Source organism: Notothenia rossii (assembly GCF_949606895.1).
Source record: "Notothenia rossii genome assembly, chromosome: 8".
Taxonomy (NCBI): Eukaryota; Metazoa; Chordata; class Actinopteri; order Perciformes; family Nototheniidae; genus Notothenia; species Notothenia rossii.
The window spans coordinates 29444132-29465403 of record NC_136906.1 but is presented as its reverse complement, the minus strand read 5'-3'; the positions used below and the strand labels follow the sequence as shown (position 1 = coordinate 29465403).

Here is a 21272-nt window from a genome sequence, read left to right as displayed (position 1 = left end):
ACGTTTCATCTTCAATGCCCTTGCTGATGGAAGGAGGTTGTCACTCAAAATCTCACGATACATGGCCCCATTCATTCTTTCCTTTACACGGATCAGTCGTCCTGGTCCCTTTGCAGAAAAACAGCCCCAAAGCATGATGGTTCCACCCCCATGTTTCACAGTAGGTATGGTGTTCTTTGGATGCAACTCAGCATTCTTTCTCCTCCAAACACGTCTAGTTGAGTTTTTACCAAAAAGTTCTATTTTGGTTTCATCTGACCATATGACATTCTCCCAATCCTCTTCTGGATCATCTAAATGCTCTCAAGCAAACTTCAGACGGGCCTGGACATGTACTGGCTTAAGCAGGGGGACACGTCTGGCACTGCAGGATTTGAGTCCCTGGCAGCGTAGTGTGTTACTGATGGTAGCCTTTGTTACTTTGGTCCCAGCTCTCTGCAGGTCATTGACTAGGTCCCCCCGTGTGGTTCTGGGATTTTTGCTCACCGTTCTTGTGATCATTTTGACCCCACGGGGTGAGATCTTGCGTGGAGCCCCAGATCGAGGGAGATTATCAGTGGTCTTGTATGTCTTCCATTTTCTAATAATTGCTCCCACAGTTGATTTCTTCACACCAAGCTGCTTACCTATTGCAGGTCTACAATTTGGTTTCTGGTGTCCTTTGACAGCTCTTTGGTCTTGGCCGTAGTGGAGTTTGGAGTGTGACTGTTTGAGGTTGTGGACAGGTGTCTTTTATACTGATAACGAGTTCAAACAGGTGCCATTAATACAGTTAACAAGTGGAGGACAGAGGAGGCTCTTAAAGAAGAAGTTACAGGTCTGTGAGAGCCAGAAATCTTGTTTGTTTGTCGGTGACCAAATACTTATTTTCCACCATAATTTGCAAATACATTCTTTAAAAATCAGAATATGTGATTTTCTGGATTTTCTTTCCTCATTTTGTCTCTCATAGTTGAGGTATACTTAGGATGAAAATTACAGGCCTCTCATCTTTTTAAGTGGGAGAACTTGCACAATTGGTGGCTGACTAAATACTTTTTTGCCCCACTGTATATAGTGAATTACGATACTGGCTTCCAAAATGTAGTTGAGTACAAGTATAATGGAGCATAAGAAAAGAAGATGCTCAAGTAAAGTTCAAGTAAATGTATTTTCTTGCCTGCTGCCTAAAGAAAGAGGATGTCATGTGCTGAATAGATGGTAAAGCCCCCTTACATACATAACAAATTGGTACCCAGTAAACACTTCTCTAATCGACTTCTTATTGAACGCTTTTACATTTTTATTGTATTCTTATTGGCTGATCATCTAATTTGAACTTTTGATATGATTGTTTTTCATTGCTCCTTATTTATTGCTGTTTATATATTGAGTCTGTATCGTGTCATCCATTTCTTAATGTCTAAACTGTATAGAATACATTTATCTTTATACTTTCAGGTTTAGTGTCAAATATGAATGACTCAAATGTCAATCAAATGCAGTGTTGATGGGAAAATAGATAAGGACTACTCATGCATGTTGGGGAATCATTTGCTTAGGTATTCAACCTTCAAGCCAGTTCATCGTTTTCTCTTTTTACTGTCTCTTTTCCCATGGCATAGTTCTACGGCCTTGGGTATTGCTGCTATCTCTCTTTAGGAGAGGCAGCTTGGGCGCATTGTTGTTGCCAGCTTATGACCGAGCACAAGCTGACATGAGGTAGTTTATTGTTCAGGGACATCTAGAGGCCCTTCTTTACGCAGGAACGTAGGTTCCCTGGTGCACATTATTTTCTATGGACGACAGTTCTAGTTAGATTCAGGGTCCATATTGGTTTAGTCTCGTGGATGAAGAATGTTGATTATTACACTCTGAACTAGGGATGCACCGAATATTCGGCCGCCGAAAATTATCGGCCGAAAATGGTTAAAAAGGCCCTTTCGGCTTTCGGCCGAAAGGGTTTTGGCACCGAAAAAATATCACTGAATGTCAGGGAACAGGGTTACGTTGGTAAGCTAACGTGTTGTTGTGATGACGTAATCAAAACGCGGCGACAAACACGGAGCGCGACCATGCTCGCGGCTGGCTCACAGCCAACATGTCTGGCGCTTGGAGATATTTAAAAATATCAGAGAAAGAGGCGCGGATTGCGATTTGTAAAACGTGTTCAGCTGACATTTCTCGAGGGGGTGTAACTGCAAAGACTTTCACCACTTCGGGATTATTCCACCACTTGAAATCAAAACACCCGGACAAATATGCGGAGTAAGCTCAAATCACAAGCACTGACAGCGAGAGACTGTTGAGCGCTGCCTCTCATGTGCTTGATGAGAAGAGGAACAGACTTATGGCTGATAAAGCAGAGAAGCTAATGTTCATTAAAAAGAACCTCCCATTTTTCCTTAATAAGTAGACAAGGCTGGCTTATCATAAGCTTATCTAGTTCTACATGTCTACTCTATACCCACTTTCCTGAACAATTTTCATTGTGAGTTATAATTCACCATCTCAGGTTATCATTAGGGGGAAATGACAGCAGCACAGTGCTCAATATATTGTACTTTCGGTATCTAAATGATACAATGTTGTTTACATTGCTCATGAAATTGTAATTTAATTTGTAATTGATTGTGGATTTTGTATCCAGTTTTCACTTTATGTATCTTTATACAATGTTTACTACTTTGTTTATGAGGACAGACAGCCTTATTTACAGATTCCTGAACTTTAATTGTAATTTCATTTGTAAATAGTTGCATTCATCTGGATTTATCCAGTTTGCACATTTGTATGCATGCACTTATAGGTGCATTTGTTGTTGTTGAAGGCCTGGCTGTTACAGTCTTTATTTACACTATTTTGTTGTAGGCCTACTGGCCTAGATGTTTATGTAGTTTTAAAGCACCTTGGCTTTGTTCCGAATGCACTTTGTTGTAGTTATCCTACAGAGAAAAGAAAATGCACTTGACTTGGAATGAATGTACTGTATGCATTCAAAAGTGCTGAATAAATGTTTTATGGACCCATAATAGTGATTATTATTTAAGTTAAGTTTTGCCATAATCATGTATTTTTCCATAATCAGGTAGCTGAACAACATTGGTAAAAAATGTATACATTATATATATAGATATTTCTATTAATCATTTTCGGCCTTTCGGCATTCGGTTTTCGGCCAACTGTTTCCTATTTTCGGTATCGGTTTCGGCCAAGAATTTCCCATTCGGTGCACCCCTACTCTGAACTAGTTAGAACCTGGAACTACAGAAGAGTTATTCAGGATTGATTGTGGCATCTCTACCGTGTGGTCAAATCGTGGCCCGTGACATGTCTTGTGAATTCTCCGGCTGAAGCTCCAAATAAACCGTCAGTGTTTGCCATCAAAGCTCCCGCTCTCCTCATGTCTCTCTGAGTCCTGACTCCAATTGCTTCAGAAGTTTCCCCCACAATGCACATATTAAAATAACACTGCATAGAAGTAAAGACCTGACATTAATGAAAGTTCATGTGCTACCTGAGTCATGTGACTAAATCACTTCAAATTCCCCAGTTTTATAAAACTTCATCATTCGGTTTTTTCCCCTGACTCTACTGTTGATCCATTAAGATCATTTTGCATCAAACTTAATGTAAATATCTTTTTCGAGACTCTTGTCTACAGTGCAGCCATCAGGGGTTTCCCTGGTCGCCTTACACTTCCTGTCAGAGAGTAACCTGACTCAGTCGGATGCCGGGACAATGTGGCAGCAGAGGAGACTCAAAATACACGACAGCACATTAGACAGAGACGCAGTAATAATTAATAAGGCTGAGGTTTACTTTATATCGAACAACTGATCAAAGATTCATGAACACATTCTGGAGCAAGGGACTACCAACCAAATGTAGGATATAAATTAAACATCCATCTGAATCAGCCTCCACAATAAAGGTGCAATGTGTGGAGTATTGATGAATAACTTATTGTTTCTACACGCAGAGTTAACAAACTAACACAGCTGACAGCCTCTGATGGTCTTTAACCTGTTTAGATATTACACACAGGGTTGAGTAGTAACAGATAGCATGTATTCAAGGATTAAGTCATCAGATTGCAACATGTAAACAACTTTTTCCCGGAAAGACGGATTGTTTTTCCGGGATTAGATTGTAGTACCACTGACAAGGATTATATCTTTAAAGAATGCTATTTTTTTAAATTCTGAAACCTTTTTGAAATGTATGAATGAAAAGTGTGCTTTGTAAAATACAAGTTGTACACCTGGAGTGTGTGCCTGTAGATTTTGTAAGTGATATATAATTTGATCTACAGTAATGCTAGATATGCAAAAAGCAATATAAATCAAATATCAATATTTTTGAATGTTTGTGCCATATTTGAATTAGATTTTGGTAGTAATAGGTCCAACATATTACAAATATTTGTGCGTTGATTGCAAATGAGCAAAAATATAGTTTGGAAAAGACGTAATGTTAGGCAGAAATTAATGTTTGTATTGATCGATCCACGAATGCAGCTTCAACACGTTTTTTTCCACTCCCCAAGATCTCAAAGTGACATTTAAAACATATATATATTCTAAAATAGCAAAGAAAAGTTTCATAAATACAAAAAATGCATATATTGCAAGTCGTACTTCAAAAGCTGACATTTTGTTGAATTCCTGAGATAATGTTTTCCTCTCTTTGCGCCTTGGAAGTAGGTGCAGTTGTGCCAGTAACCCAGTTCTACTCCCCGTGAAACTGTTTTAAAATCACTTGTTGCCGACAGGTTTCCCTTTTCTTCTGTCTCTTACTGTAAGCAAATCAGTGCACGAAGAGAAACAGACGCAAGTCAAATAAACAAACAACTAAAATCAAGACCACATACGCAGCTTATCTTTTCATTTGATCTAATCATTCTAATACTCAGATTATTTTACAACAACATGACCACCTGTGATAAAACTAAGTGGTGCTTGTGAAAATGTTTTTATTTTTTATTTGTGTGTACAACAACAGCTTGTATATCTAAGTTTGCTGTAGGCAAGCTGTAGGCTTGTGGTGCATTTAAACTTTTTTGGCCAACTTGCAGGCAGCGTAAGGCAGTGAGCCATGGGCGTAGGAAGCATCCTGAATGTGGGGGGGACATTTTTAACGGGGGGTGTGGGGGTCCTCCACCATGAAAAAAAAATAGGTTTCCTGTATTCTGGTGCATTTTAACAGGTGGTTTGATACTTTTATGTGGTTATACTAGCATGAGGAAAATTATGGGTACATTTTGTAATTTCATCCAGTAGTAAAGAAAGGAAACATATTTGATTATTAATTCAGAGCCATCTTTGAATTAATAAAAAGCAGTTTAAATGCCCAGTTTTTGTACATTTATATACAACAATAAATATTTGTGAGTGCATTGAGAGATATTGTTGTGGAGAGTCATTTATATATAAATCGCAAAATACATTTGTGAATCCTTCTGTGAGCATTTATTAATATTGAGACTGATCTGACTCCATACAGATGTTAAGTTCACCTAGGAATGGTATCATTGACTTAAATGTTCAAATAAATGTTGCTCTTCAGTCTATATTGGTCATATGATGCCCCTTGACTGAAATGTTTCCTGTTCAATATCCCCACTGATTTCCTTAAAATTCTGGGATGAGAGTCCACATCACAATTTACTCCAAACTGTCATTTCCCTTTCATAACTCACCTCAGCAATGGACCTCTCTCCACTGTCCCTGTGTTCTGCCTCTGACTCACTCTCAAGCGTCTAGATGTCAAGAGAGTTGGTGAAGTGATAATTATTTATTGAGCAGTATACTCTTTCACATTGAATAATAACAAGTCATACTGAATGTAAATACAACTGACTCTAAAGTAAGTCCCAGTCTGTGACATTGGGCATTTTCAAGAATCAAAGTCCCAAGCAGTAGGTAGAATATTAGCTATTCTATGTAATGTGCACAGAAAATAAATAGTTAACTGAATACTGGGATGAAAATTGCCTATAAGCACTCAGTAAAACATAAAACACACACAAAAAGCTTCTGAATGATAAGAAGTATAATTAAAACATGATGCACATTACCATTTTGAGAGAGAGTACCGAAGTTAAAGAACTCAGAAAATAATCTCTTATCGAATTGAGGCTCCAGTAAAACACACTGACTGCATCTCTACATGGACATCATGGTGTTTACATGAGCACAGAGAGATCAGGGGGGTATACTACGAAGCAGGATTTTCGCTTAGCCGGCTAACTTCAGGGAAAACTCCGGCTTTCCGGTCTTACGAAGCTGGTTCTCTTTTTAGCAGGCTAGATCTCCATTGTAACTTATGCTGAGCGGCTAACCTGCCCCAGAGCAGGTTAGGTTGCAGGCTAAGAGATCAACTCAGTGAAAGCACTGCCTGCTGAGCTCCGTGTGCGGAGTTTAAAGCGATCAAGTGACATTACAGGAGAAAGGAAATACAGAAAAACTGCCGTTGCAGGAAAGACGGCCGGCAAAAATCCACTGACTGGGAACGTGAACATTGATAGAATATCACCTCCCATCTTCAGAGCAATCTGACTATTATAACATTAGCGTTAAGAAAGCTTACTTAAATATCTGCCACAACATAAGTAACCGGATCAATTTAACAGAACAGTCCGCGGCATATCAAATCATAAAGTATCATATATTTCCTTATCTGAGTCAACTGAGCCGTATCTGGCCGTGCAACGCTCACAGTGTCACATACTGTATGCAGAAGTATTATTTTAAGCAACAAATTAAGTTGACGAAACACTCGAGTCAAATGTAATTAAAGTCAGATCGTGTCTTAGACGGGGCAGTGATATCATAAACCTGTTAATGTACGCATTCAAACACTTTTTCTTTTACCAGCTGTATTCACCTTGCAGGTGCAGCTATGTGGCTTTGATCCTGGATAAAGTGTTTAAGTCATGGATGTTTAAAGTTTAACGTCTTCATATTTGTCTAATTATATAGTTGACTTTTCATTCAGGAAGTATGACGCGCTGCGCTGTCAGTACGCTTGTCCATGTTTGTGATTGGTCAAATGCTCCAAATACCACCCCTTTCATGTGAACGCGCACCTAACTAGATAGGGCACGGCTGGCTTGAGCGATCCACTTGATAACCCGTGTCGTAGTACCGTTTAGCGAGAGCGCGTATGTTTTGGATTAGGCCAACCGGCTAACTCAAACATATCCAGGTTAGGTTGAACCAGAGCCCTAGAGGGAAAGAGTTACGACACTCTTTGATGTTGCCGCCAGCCGGTCACGTGGTTTATGTATGCCGGGATAGTTCAAAACGCACTTCCGGGGCAATGTACATGATGTGGTTACACTTTGTATGGATTGGCACTATTTCCAAGTTTCGTTATTTAACGATATTTTGAGGGGAAAGTGTGGTAGCACAAGCAGGCTATGTTGATGTCACTGCCAGGGCAGTCACGTCCGTACAGTGGTGTAGTCTACTTTTTTGTAGTGGGTATACTGTAATAATTGTATTCATCCTGTCTCGAAGCAACACCTCATGAACACCATCACACTTACTAATGCATAGACTAGTCTTGAGACTGGTTATGTGTTATCAACATGTCAATGTATTATAAGCATTTTTATGTGACTTTTAACTGCAAGAGACATTAACAATAAAAAAATAAAAGAATGAACAATGATGGAAAAAGCCCACTTATCTTCTAGGGTTGAACAATTAATCGACATTTTTATCAAAATCTCAATATGGCCTACTGCAAACACTGTCTCTGACACAGCTCTCACCAAATTTCCAACTAAATCCTGTCCACCCTTCTCCGTGAGCTCCTGGGCTATTTTGTGTGCTCTGGACGTCTCATGTCGTCTAATCTTGTTTCTCAAAGAGGCCAGAGATGTTGATCTGCTTGAATCTGAGGAATGGATCTTAAAGTGCACCCACTCCTCAGACATAGACACTCGTTGTTCTGTGAGGACACCTGTTGATTTTGTAGCGCTGCAAAGAGCACAACCTGGAAATAAACAAAACCATGACTAATTAGCATAATACAAGTTTTTACCAATAATATCTGCAGAAAAGAGCCAAGATTTACTCAAAAGTATTTAATAAACTGCTTACAATATTTACATCCTGGCTAACAAATGCATGAAAAGCAGATAAAAGGAGAAAAATGTTCCACTTTTTCAATAGCTAATTATTTGACAACTACTGATAACTAACATATAGTAATATAATGGTGCAAATGTTTTAAATGCACTTTTAACATGACCATGAATTAACTCTCATTTGCATAGTCATTGACTTTATGAATTTCTGTTGTTTAGATCAGCTTTCCTTTGCATGTGTGCTGACATTTACCTAACTTTCTGTCCCTCCACTCTAACCAAGGATGCCTGTTCTTACATTCCAGCTACTGTTACGTTAATGATAACCATGCTAATTCCACTTACCGGGTAAATTTGCGGTAGCGCCGGGCTCGTTCTCTTTCACCTTTAGGACAGCCGCCTGACCTGGCTCTTCTTCTGTAGTGGTAATAGGGGAAAACTTCGGAAAACATTAAAATATTTTCGTCTGTTTTCGTTTCATGTTTGCTTCCTGTTTAGCGCTCCGCGAACTTGAATGATGGAAGGATCAAATTCTGATAACGTTAGAGAAACGTGGGGTTTGTCAGAGCCGAACAAAGTGTGTTGCTGTTGCTTAGCAACAGGCCAAAGGCTACGGAAGCCCCAGACGTCCAAAAGTATTAACACAGAAGGGGGCGAAAGCGTGAAAGCGAAGTCACAAAATGATGTTGTTACGTATCATCGCTCATTTTTAAGAGGGCATACGGAAATCACTGGCATTTTCTAGTGGGTATACGGCGTATACCAGCGTATCACGTAGACTACACCACTGCGTCCGTAGTATAGCTGCGCTGTCATGTTCTTCTATGGGACAGACATGTAATGATCAACTATCTAAAAATAGTTGTGTTAATTAAACGCACAACGGGTTCTTGAATTAAATATTATAAAAGGTAAACAGAAATAATAAACGGATAATCAGCTCTTCCCACAAAATAGTCCCCACGGAAATGTATTAACTAAAGTCTATATGCACACATTAACAAAATAAACAAAGGCAGGTTTTCTGCGTTATTCAAATGTATTCACAGTTTTTCGAGCCAAACAAAACAAACAAAAACCCAACAAAAAGTCCACTCGCGATACATTGAAATTGTCTTTACTGCCTAATCCAGGCCATAGTGTAGCTCATTGATACAAAAAAAGGCTATTGCTCCTGCGCCCGTCGGCGGCAAAAACAGAAATGTTTGTAGGCCTTTTCAGGCTATAATCCACAAAAAAGGAAAACACGATGATCGGCGTGGCACAAAGGAGCGATCTCACCCTGTGTTGGAGAGAATCTCTCTCACTGTGCGTGTCCTCTCCAGGGAGACGTGCTTCGAGGTTGGTCGATGCAAGATCCACATACGGTTAATTTCAGTTACTTCCCCCGTTGCATTTTAACATAAACTTAAATATCCCGCTGAATACCCGCATTCACCACACATACGCTTCCTCCTCCCCCCGTGAGAACCACCCCTGGCATCCCGGTGACGCGCCCACTAAAAAGCCTCTGGGCGCGCCGCGACAGGTGAATCTGGAAATGAGGCTTGCAGAACCACATCCTCAAACCTTACACAAAAGTGGACATTTAATGACTGTAGTTGCGAGCAGAGGCGTCAATTGGGTATGGCAAGGTATGGCAGCTGCCACACCTTGGCTCCAGGGGAAAATGTAAATGTTCGTTTTTAAAAAATTAATTTATGGAATTACTCTGTGTCAATTTGTATTGATTATTCTATTATTTAATACATATAAATTAAATACAAATGAAAATCAGAACAACACAATCGATTTCTCTAGTCTAGATATTATCTTTCCCAATACTTATCGTAACGTATCCCCCCTCCCTATCTTGAAATGTGGTATCTCCTGACGAGAAGCCGCCGGAGGTCAGAGCGGGTCATGTTATCGCGGTTTTTTTTATTTTTCGGCTAAGCTAATTAACTAAAAGGAAAAGAAAGCAAAGAACTTTAGAATCTTTTTTTATCAAAAAAAAGGCAGGTGAAGGTGATGGCTCCAATGTTGCCCCAGCAGCAGAGGGAGAAGGACCAGGTAGTGAAGGTGGGATTCAAGCTGTTAACGAGGCTGTTAGCCACTCCAGCACCTGCGCCGGGGATGCAGATGCTAACAGGGAGACGGAGACTACATGCATGGAGGCTGAGAACTCGTCCACACCGACTTCTCGAATTGAATCCGAGTCTGAGTCCCCACCAATTTCTCAGATTGAAAGAGCTGGATCAGACGTGGACAGCGATAAGGAAGGTCAAGGCCCGGGTGCAGCAGCAGTAGCAGCCTCTGGGTCAACTGGAGCAGAGAAGAAGGATATTAGTGGATGTAAAACAGACGGACTCAGGCGTCCTCGTTTGACCCACTTCCCAACTAGAAATGGAAGACGCTTTAATGTCAGTGTGTATCAGGAATATGACTGGGTTGAATATTCTGCGCAAGAAGATGCAGTTTATTGCTTTGCATGCCGTCATTTTGGAGGAGCCTCAACTTTAACAGGTGACAGGCATGGACTGCGTGTGTTCATAGACACTGGATACACATGTTGGAAGAACATGAAAAAAAATCTCCGGGATCATCAAGGGAGCAGTAGACACAATTGTGCTGCATTAGCGTGGTCTAACTTTAAGGCTGTGATCAGCGGACATAAGGAATCCATCGCAAGTCGGATTGACGCAAACAGGACAGATGAGGTGCAGGAGAACCGGGCTCACGTCAAATCCTTGTTCAAAATCACGTCATTTCTGGGAAGACAGGCCCTCCCTCTCCGTGGCCACAACGAGAGAGATGAGGATGAAAATAAAGGAAATTTCCTTGAACTTTTGGACGTTATTGCAACAGATGACAGGAACGTGAAAAGCAAACAGGAACGCAGGTATGCGCACTATTCTTCCCCAGAAGCCCAGAATGATATGGTGAGAGTTATTGGGGAAAATATCAGAAGTATAATCATAAATGAAGTAGGAGAAGCACGGTACTTTTCAGTGTTAGTGGATGAAACGAAAGACCTGTCTAAGAAGGAGCAGCTGGCCATTTTGATCCGTTATGTACATGACGGGATTATAAAGGAAAGAGCCATTGGAACCTATCACATGAAGGACCTGACAGCTGAATCCCTGGCCCAGAAAATAATAAAGGAATTATCGAGTTTAGATATTCAGCTGTGTGTTGCACAATGCTACGATGGTGCAAGTGTTATGCGGGGTAATGTGCGTGGAGTGCAGGCTTTAATACGTGAAAAAGTGCCGCATGCAGCGTATATACACTGTCATGCACATAGACTAAATCTTGTGCTTGTGAGCTCGATAACTGAAATACCAGAGATGGCAGAGTTTTTTGGTGTTGTTCAAACACTATATACTTGTATTGCGAATAGCAATACCAGACACATGCTTTTCATTGAGGCTCAAAAGAAGTTGGGACACAACAAAATACTGCACTTGAAGCGCACCTGTCCCACTCGGTGGCTGTATTGGTATAGGGCTCTACAGAAGATAAAACTGCGCTACGAGGCTATACTAGCTGTGTTAGATGCCACTATTGACGCTCATGCAGAGGGTTCAACTGAAGCTGCTGGACTTCGGACAAATATGCTGACAGTCACTTTTGTTGTGCGTCTTCATGTCCTAGAAAAAATCTTAAATCTCACTTATGGACTGTCTGAACAGCTTCAGACAAAAGACATTGCAATCACGATGGCTTCCAACCTCATACGGAGTACTAAGGCCCAGCTGGAAAAGATGAGGTCAGATAAAGAGTACCAGGACACACTGAGCAGAGCCAAGGCATTTTCCACAGAGCTCGGCCTCCCAAGCAGCGACACTGCCCCTCTGCGACCAGCAAGAGCACGGAGTGTGTCCAAAGCCTTGGCAGGGTTTATTGTCGGATCATCCAGTGGCCAGAGACAAACAGGAGATGACCAAGAAAAAAGACTATACTTTGAAACACTGGACCGCTTCATCTCTGAGTTAGATCGCCGATTTACAGATAATGATGAGCTACTTAATGCTATCCAGACATTTGATTGTTCATCTCCCCATTTCATGGATGTAGTTAAAATGGAACAGTTTGCACAACTCTATGATGAACTGATCGACACCACCCTTCTCAGTTCCCAGTGTCACACAGCAAAAGCTTTCCTTGAACTTGAGATGAAGGAGGACGTGGAGGAGGAGAAAAACATAATGCTGGCTTTGACACGACTGAAGACCATGTCTGTCGCTTTTTCAGAGGTCATCAAGCTATTCAAGATCGCAGCAACAATTCCTGTCTCCACTGCATCCAACGAAAGATTCTTTTCCGTTTTAAAAAGAGTCAAGACTTACCTGCGGACCACCATGAGCGATGACAGGCTCACAAACCTCATGTTGATGGCTGTTGAGCCTGCTGTCGTAAAATCCCTGGACGCAGATGAACTCGTCAATAACTTTGCTGCTTTGAGGACCCGCCGTTATCCACTTGTGGAATAATTAATAAAGTTCATCTCAAAGTAAGATACCCAAACATCTTATTAATATGATTTCTCTTTCTCTTTTCTTCTCCCTCCCTCCCTCTCCTCTCTCCCTCCCTCCCTCCCTCCCTCTCCTCTTTATATTTGGACTTTAACAGTTTACAGCAGTTTACCTGGTATGTTCACGTGATATTGTTGCAATTACATAGTGAATGAAGTGAACAGAAAGAGTGAAATTGTGTCAGAAAGGCTATTACTGCTGTCTAACCCTGCCGCTTGCTATCCATGGTGCTGAAAACGGATGCGTAACGGCGCATTTGACTGAATTGATTGATTGACGTGCGTAGTTAAGTGTTTGTGTCCATAGTTACTTGCGCTAGCGGGATGTGAGTGAGGCTGCATTTGAAAAAGTTCAAATTTTCCTAACCACACAGAAAAGCTACATAGCAGACTTGTCACTTTTGTTATGATTATTTGCTGGGCATGTATATTGATTGATACTGTAGTTAAGTCATGTGACTAGTAACCTTGCCATACCTTAGCTTTGGCTGAATTGACGCCACTGGTTGCGAGGATAATACACATACATCACAGATTTTTCATTTCATTCTAAACTACATGTCTTAACCTTTTCCCCTGCCCCTACAGTTTATAAGACACACTGAGATCAAACTGCGACTGTCACAGACAGACAGCAGCGATTGCGTTATTGAATGATAAATATATAAAAAAACACACACACCCAAGTACTTTTTCAGCTGTAATTGCATTATTGCATACTTTTTATTGACAGTTTTGCATTTGGAGAGGCAGGGTGACAACGGAAAGCTTGGTAGCCTATTACTTAGATACGTTTTACATTTTTGGAGGGAAACGCTTGTGTTCATGTTAGCATGGGTAGCATGATCATGTTAAGAACAGTGGATGAACAATTGATATATGTGTTTGAACAAGAACAACAGGAAGAACAAAGTAAAAGGGACGAACAAAGTATAGAACAGTGTATGGAAAAAGTGATGTGTGTTAGAACAAAACAAAGTAAAATGAATGAGAAGGAGAACAAAGAGGGTTAGGGTTAAACAGCAAAAAAAGATTAATTCAGCCAAAAAACATATTTTTGATTAATCTAAAGTGTAAAACAATATTGACTTCAACACAGACCAAATTAGTGCCCTTGGACAACAAAACATATGGTGGGGCAAAGAAACGATAAATTAAATTGAGACAGAGTGGGAGACTGAAAATGATTACTATGATAAATATTAAAACTATTTACAAAACTATTTACAGAAGCTCCTGTTGAACCATGGTTCAAAACCACTACAGGATATAAAACCTTCCAAGCCATGATCTCTGCCTGAAATCATGACCACTCAGAGGAGAATGCAGCACATCAAACGAGACTCAGGAGTGTGAATAACACATTTTAGCCAAAACAAATTGTTGCTTACCAATACAGTGGCTGAACAATGGACACCAAGAAGTGAAAAACAGAAGCATAATTGTGCGAACAACAATTGTGTGTGTGGGGGGGGGGGGGGGGGGGGGGGGGCATTTTACAAATATTTACAAACAACTATTTACAAAAAAGCAACTATTTATAAAAAATCAATACCATTTACAAAAAAGGGTTAGGGTAAGAAACTATTTACAAAAAAAAAACATCTGTTTCGGGGCCTGAAGATCGGTCCCAAGGGCAGCTGGAAACCAGTCCAGACAGGACTGGTGATGGCCACAACAAGAATCCTGGAGGTCCGGCATGACCTGTTGAGACAAGGGCATACATTTGTTCTCACAAGCCGCTTCACTCAAGACTGCCTGGAAAACACATTTTCGTCCATTTGTCTGAGGAACTCTGTCCCAACACCTGTAGAGTTCCAATATGCAGTGCGCGCTGTCACCTCCGCCAGCAGCAGCAGCAACAGCCATGGCTGACATATGGGGCTGAATAAAAAAGTGCTTATATTAAGTGTTTATTTTGTTAAAAATAAACCTTTTGGATGCATGACCATGTTTTAGGCTCATCCTTCATTCACTGCTGTAGAGTAGCCTGTTCAGTAGGCTATTATTTTTTTAAGACTGAATAATACCTTTGAAGAACAATCATTAAACTAGTGTGTACAGTGGGGCAAAAAAGTATTTAGTCAGCCACCAATTGTGCAAGTTCTCCCACTTAAAAAGATGAGAGAGGCCTGTAATTTTCATGCTAGGTATACCTCAACTATGAGAGACAAAATGAGAAAAAAAATCTAGAATATCACATTGTCTGACTTTTAAAGACTTTATTTGCAAATTATGGTGGAAAATAAGTATTTGGTCAATAACAAAAGCTCATCTCAATACTTTGTTATATACCCTTTGTTGGCAATGACAGAGGTCAAACGTTTTCTGTAAGTCTTCACAAGGTTTACACACACTGTTGCTGGTATTTTGGCCCATTCCTCCATGCAGATCTCTTCTAGAGCAGTGATGTTTTGGGGCTGTCGCTGGGCAACACGGACTTTCAACTCCCTCCAAAGATTTTCTATGGGGTTGAGATCTGGAGACTGGCTAGGCCACTCCAGGACCTTGAAATGCTTCTTACGAAGCCACTCCTTCGTTGCCCGGGCGGTGTGTTTGGGATCATTGTCATGCTGAAAGACCCAGCCACGTTTCATCTTCAATGCCCTTGCTGATGGAAGGAGGTTGTCACTCAAAATCTCACGATACATGGCCCCATTCATTCTTTCCTTTACACGGATCAGTCGTCCTGGTCCCTTTGCAGAAAAACAGCCCCAAAGCATGATGGTTCCACCCCCATGTTTCACAGTAGGTATGGTGTTCTTTGGATGCAACTCAGCATTCTTTCTCCTCCAAACAGGTCTAGTTGAGTTTTTACCAAAAAGTTCTATTTTGGTTTCATCTGACCATATGACATTCTCCCAATCCTCTTCTGGATCATCTAAATGCTCTCTAGCAAACTTCAGACGGGCCTAAGCAGGGGGGACACGTCTGGCAATGCAGGATTTGAGTCCCTGGCGGCGTAGTGTGTTACTGATGGTAGCCTTTGTTACTTTGGTCCCAGCTCTCTGCAGGTCATTGATTAGGTCCCCCTGTGTGGTTCTGGGATTTTTGCTCACCGTTCTTGTGATCATTTTGACCCCACGGGGTGAGATCTTGCGTGGAGCCCCAGATCGAGGGAAATTATCAGTGGTCTTGTATGTCTTCCATTTTCTAATAATTGCTACCACAGTTGATTTCTTCACACCAAGCTGCTTACCTATTGCAGATTCAGTCTTCCCAGCCTGGTGCAGGTCTACAATTTTGTTTCTGGTGTCCTTTGACAGCTCTTTGGTCTTGGCCATAGTGGAGTTTGGAGTGTGACTGTTTGAGGTTGTGGACAGGTGTCTTTTATACTGATAACCAGTTCAAACAGGTGCCATTAATACAGTTAACAAGTGGAGGACAGAGGAGGCTCTTAAAGAAGAAGTTACAGGTCTGTGAGAGCCAGAAATCTTGTTTGTTTGTAGGTGACCAAATACTTATTTTACCGAGGAATTTACCAATTAATTCATTAAAAATCTTACAATGTGATTTCCTGGATTCTTTCCCCCCATTCTGTCTCTCATATTTGAAGTGTACCTAGGATGAAAATTACAGGCCTCTCATCTTTTTAAGTGGGAGAACTTGCACAATTGGTTGCTGACTAAATACTTTTTTGCCCCACTGTATATTACAATACAAAGGAATCTATCCTAGCATGCCATCAAACATTAAAAAGTAGCGCTAGGCTAGTTGTACAGTACAGATGAGTTAACACGGAACAGTAAAAAAAAAAACTAAGTACAGTCAACATGTCACATAATGAAATGTTAGTATATCCCAAAATGAAATGAAATATTAAATGAAATATTTATCACAAACGCCACCTCATTTCTACTAGTGCTAGCAGTTAAGTCATATCATACAGAAAAAGCCGACTAAGGATGGCTGACACGGTCAGGTTCAGAAGATAAAAAACAAAATAACAAAAAAAAAACATAATCAATCTAAATCCTGCTTGTTAGTTACCCAGCATCATTGATATATAAACTGCTAGCGATTCATTACTGAAATCTTACCTTCAAAGCTGACGAAGTCGCGCTAGCTAACTAGCAGGCAATGCTAGCTAAATTGGTTGTAACAACCAAGATAAAATATAGATAATTACGCTGTGCATATACAAATGAAGACCAGTATAAGCATCATAAAGGGCCTCTGAGACAATATAGACAGTTGACAATTCAAAAGAGTTCAATATTTCAGCAACTTACCTCTGGAACTAATCGACGCGCCGTAATGTAAGTGAATGAGGTCCAACGCCCAAATGACGATATTTGGAACTATTTCGATGTCCATACCCCGGAAGTAGGCGCCGCCATTTTTTACAACGGAGGTCTATGGGAGTGTCGTAACTCTTATCTCTCTATGACTCTGGGTTGAACCAGCTTCGTAGTACAAGCCCTGGGTTATTCATGTTCCCTGTTTACATGATAAATACTAGTGTAACGTCCGAGGTGTTAAGGCTTCAATGATACTTCTGTGTAACAAATAAATCAGGAACTTAGTACTTTTTGGAGCGTTCCAGATAGCGCCTCCGTTTATTATTGTACAGTCACACCACGCTCTCCTTCACCACACCAGGACAGACTGCGCATGCTCACAACACATGACCCCTCAACCCAATGCTTACACTAGTAACCTGGCATTTCGATGCCTTTTCTCATCTAAACTATTCAGTATTTGTATCTCTCTATCAGGACATAAAGACGAAACTCCTTTCCAGAAGTGAGACGCTTTTGCCGTCGCCGCCATCACTGTTAACTGATTAACTGCTACCAGCTGATGATTTACTTTCCTCTTCTTTGAAAAAAATGTTCTTATTACCAAGAGATCGTCAGCTTTGATTTTCGCTATATTAACAATGTCCTGAACATTTGGTGTGTGTGCCTTACGTCCACACAGCGGCGTGCGTTGACGCTTGCCGGCGGGCGTGTCTGACACTCGACCAACAACCAATCACATGAATCTCCCGCCCCTGACACACAAGCAGCAGTTTCATTGGCTGGAGCTTGTGCTGGTACGGAGTTTCATTGATTTGGGCATTCTCTCAATAAGCAAGTGGAATGGATTTGATAGTGAAGCACTGACACAGCGCTCTACAAAGTGCGGCGAGTGGATAGACCGATTCACGGATTTTCCACATGGTAAAAGTGGGGGGGGTCTAAGCTAATCATTTCAAAAAGTGGGGGGGACTTGTCCCACCCTCATATAATGGCTGCGACGCCAATGCTGAGTGAGCTCTTTAAAACTAATGATTTGGTGTCTGTCTGTTTCAGAGTCTTTACCTGCGCTCTCTGTGCCTGCTGGGTCTGTGGCTCTGTCGAGGGATGGAGGTGCTCTGGCTGCTCCTCAGACATCCCATGACGGGGGAGGGGGGCAGAGCGGCACCCCGGGGGGCAGATTCCCCCTCGGCCTCATCAACAAGGGAGGAAGTAGAACCTCCCATGCTGCTGGCTCAGGAGGAAGCGCCCTGAAGGAGGAAGCAGAGGGAGAGTTTGAAGTGAGATCAATTATTCTGATAATGGAGTACAGAAAGGTTTACAACAAATAATGCAGAATATTCACAGAAAAGTGGTTGCTTTGTATTTGGATAATCAATAATGTAACTTTTCATGCAAAATTGTAAGAAAAATGCAAATCTCAAAATGGGGATTAACTGCTTTTCTCATTTTTGTATCATACTAAAGTAAATATGTGTGACAAAACAATACTTTTAGATTGATCACCTTGGACATATTTCTCCTTTTTTGTGCACAAAACAACTAATCGATAAAACTAAAACATATTCAGCAGATTAATCGATAATGACAGTGATTAGATTTTGCAACCCTAACTTGTTTTTACAGTCAGTAAATGTGACTCATAAAAGATGTCATGTGTAGACATGCAAGTAGCAAATATTTTCATTGTTGCTTAATTGGTTTAATTAATTAATTAATTAGCTGCTTGAATTAGAAAAAAAAAGAAAATAGTAAATTACTGTTTCTTTTTGTCTTTATCTAAAATATATTCAGTTTGCTGTTATAGATGCGCAAATAAAGAAGACACATATTTACATTTAGGAAACCAAAACCAAATAATTTTGACTCTTTAAAAAAAAAAGACTACTCAAACTGATTAGTTACTAATGGTTGCAGCTCTTGCTTCAGCTCCCTCCCTGCTCACTCCATAGTTGTGTCCTTGAACAAGGACTTAAAATGTGTGTGATACCATAAGGAGCTCCAGCTTCAGATGTGTGTGTGTTACAGACTCCCAGTTCAGAAGACAAATGTTCTCCATCAAAAATGTCCCTTATCATAATAAAGATACAATCTTAAAGCATTTGTCACATATATGGTTTTTCATGCATCTGCTTCTGCTTCACTAAAATCAGTAAATTAAAATGTAAGATTTCAAAACTTGAAAGTGAATAAATACTCTTTGTGTGGTTTGAAGAAAGCATGCATGCTGAGTGAATCCCTCTGCACCTCAATGCAGATGCTTCCCTGCTGGTAGTGAAGTTCAAATAGACTTTAAGGTAACCTGGTGCACCTGCAGTACAGCTGGTGGCTGCGTGGGAAGCTGCAGAGCGGCTGGCAGGAGGACGCAGAGACACAAAGCAGCGCAGGGGAGAGTTAATGAGACTTACCCGACTGCAGACAGGACACTCAGTGCACCAAGGAGAATAATATTCCTGCCAGCTGCCTGAGATTTCCATGCATCCGCTTTAATGTAAGCCCGATGTGCACAGTCACCACTGTTCTCTTCTCACCATCATAGACAAGCCACTGGGAATAAAACACACTTCCTGTCACATAATTCACAATAAAGCTGCTTTTGACAGATACGGTTTGCAATGAATTTAAATGCATGCTTTTGATAGGCAAACAAAAAAAATTTTCATGTAAAGTGCGATTCTGTCACGAACTCATCATATATATTTGTTGTGATCTTTTCAATATCATTTGGAAAATCAATTGATCTAGCTTGAAATATTTTCTTCTTTGCACTTTTACACTTCATATTTGCTTTGTTGACTTTATGTTTTTAATTATTAATCAATTGTTTATGTTTTTATTTGATAATCTATTGTTTCTGTTTTATTCTAATGTTATTAATTTTGAACTATTTTTTAGTTATCAGCAACTCTTTTCATAATTTAATTACTATAATTTATTTTACAAACAAAACTGGGAAAACGTTTTTGGTTCCGGCTTCTAAAGTGTAGATATGTGCAGTTGACATATAGGCCTATTAGGGTCAATATAATATACATATATATATAATACATACAACATTTTGGGCTGCTGGTTGGAAAAAACAAGCAAACTGTGGACATCTACATTGTACCTAACAATAAAAAAAATGTAAACTACAATATAAATGAATACAACATTCTCACCATTTTTCACACAGACATTTGTTTATTTTTGAAGGTTCCCTGTTTCCGGTCCTCGCAGTGGCTAACTGTGGCTAGCTTCACTGTGCAGCTCTCTCCCTTAACCCGCCGCCGTGGACAATTATCTTTGTTTCCCGGGACATCTGCAGGACGGAAAGGACACCGGGCAGCAGCAGCCGGGACGTATCGATCTCTCATCCGGTCAAGATGAATATCTTCTTCCCACATTAAGTTCCAGCATGAAGCTACATACCGAGACAGTCGGTTCAGTTACATTTCCCCACCAGACTCCATTATAAATATAGTAATATAATATTGCTTGATTTATACATGTTTGCGTACATTCTGTAAAACATAAATTAAAGTTTTGTCTTAGGAATCATTGCTGCTTTCTTTTTAATTCGGCATAGAGATAACACACCAACCACTTAAAACATGTATAATAACATTAAGTAAATAATAGCAGCACTACTTAATTTCCAGGAAAATATCATTCAACATTCCTAGGTTTTTAGCAATGACTATGGTTTAGTCTTTGAACTAACAATGTTCCTGTCAAATGGTATACATCTCTGTTCGTCATACTTATTGGAAGAAAAAAAAATTAACAGCTAAAGTTAAAAGTGACCTTCGTTTCTTGACATATCACAAAAGTGGTTGAGCAAAGTAGTTTGAGGTAGTTTATGAATGTTCTTACCTGCTCATTTTTGTCAACTTTAGCATTATGAAGCTTAGTTGCTTTTGAACCCATTTAAAGTTGTTTCGATTCGTAAAACGTTGCTTCTTGTCGTAGTACATAGTCATTATTGTATTTAACCAATGTTTACACCAACACATCTAAGTTATAGATTAAGTTTTCCTGGTTTGTGGCAGAAATAAACCTTTAATTGTTTTTCTACCATTTTGAAAGCCTTTTTAACGTTCACGTTCAACAAGAAGTAGACAGGCGAGGGGAACCAATCAGATTCGACCAAATACAAAAAACTATTTTTGAAATAAAATTGTTTGTATTTTGCCCTTTTCTTGTTGTTTTAAAAGTTGTTTCCCTTACATATGACTTTAAGAGTATATGAACGTCAAAAAAATCAACAAAAGACAGGCTAAATCATGCAAACAAATAGTAATGTACCCAAACGTCAAAAATCCACCTGGAACAACTATAAATACAACAGAAGTAAATGTTATTGAGGAACATTCATGTTACAGTAACATTTACTAAGAGTTGATTTATTTAGTTTAATACCAAAATGTATCCCTTAAAATCGCATCTGTAAAACATG

The 21272-nt window shown here is 40.1% G+C and overlaps 1 protein-coding gene across 1 annotated transcript in view; it reads right to left on the bottom strand.

Moving 5' to 3' along the window:
* The window catches only part of LOC307016163 (calpain-15-like), a 38805-nt gene extending 17711 nt beyond the window's left edge, over positions 1-21094 (bottom strand). The window contains 3 exon segments of the mRNA XM_079645196.1: positions 17900-18084; positions 19243-19381; positions 19996-21094. Coding sequence (XP_079501322.1) covers positions 17900-18060 — 161 coding nt within the window. The 5' untranslated portion in view covers positions 18061-18084; positions 19243-19381; positions 19996-21094.
* Positions 21095-21272: the final 178 nt, after the last annotated feature.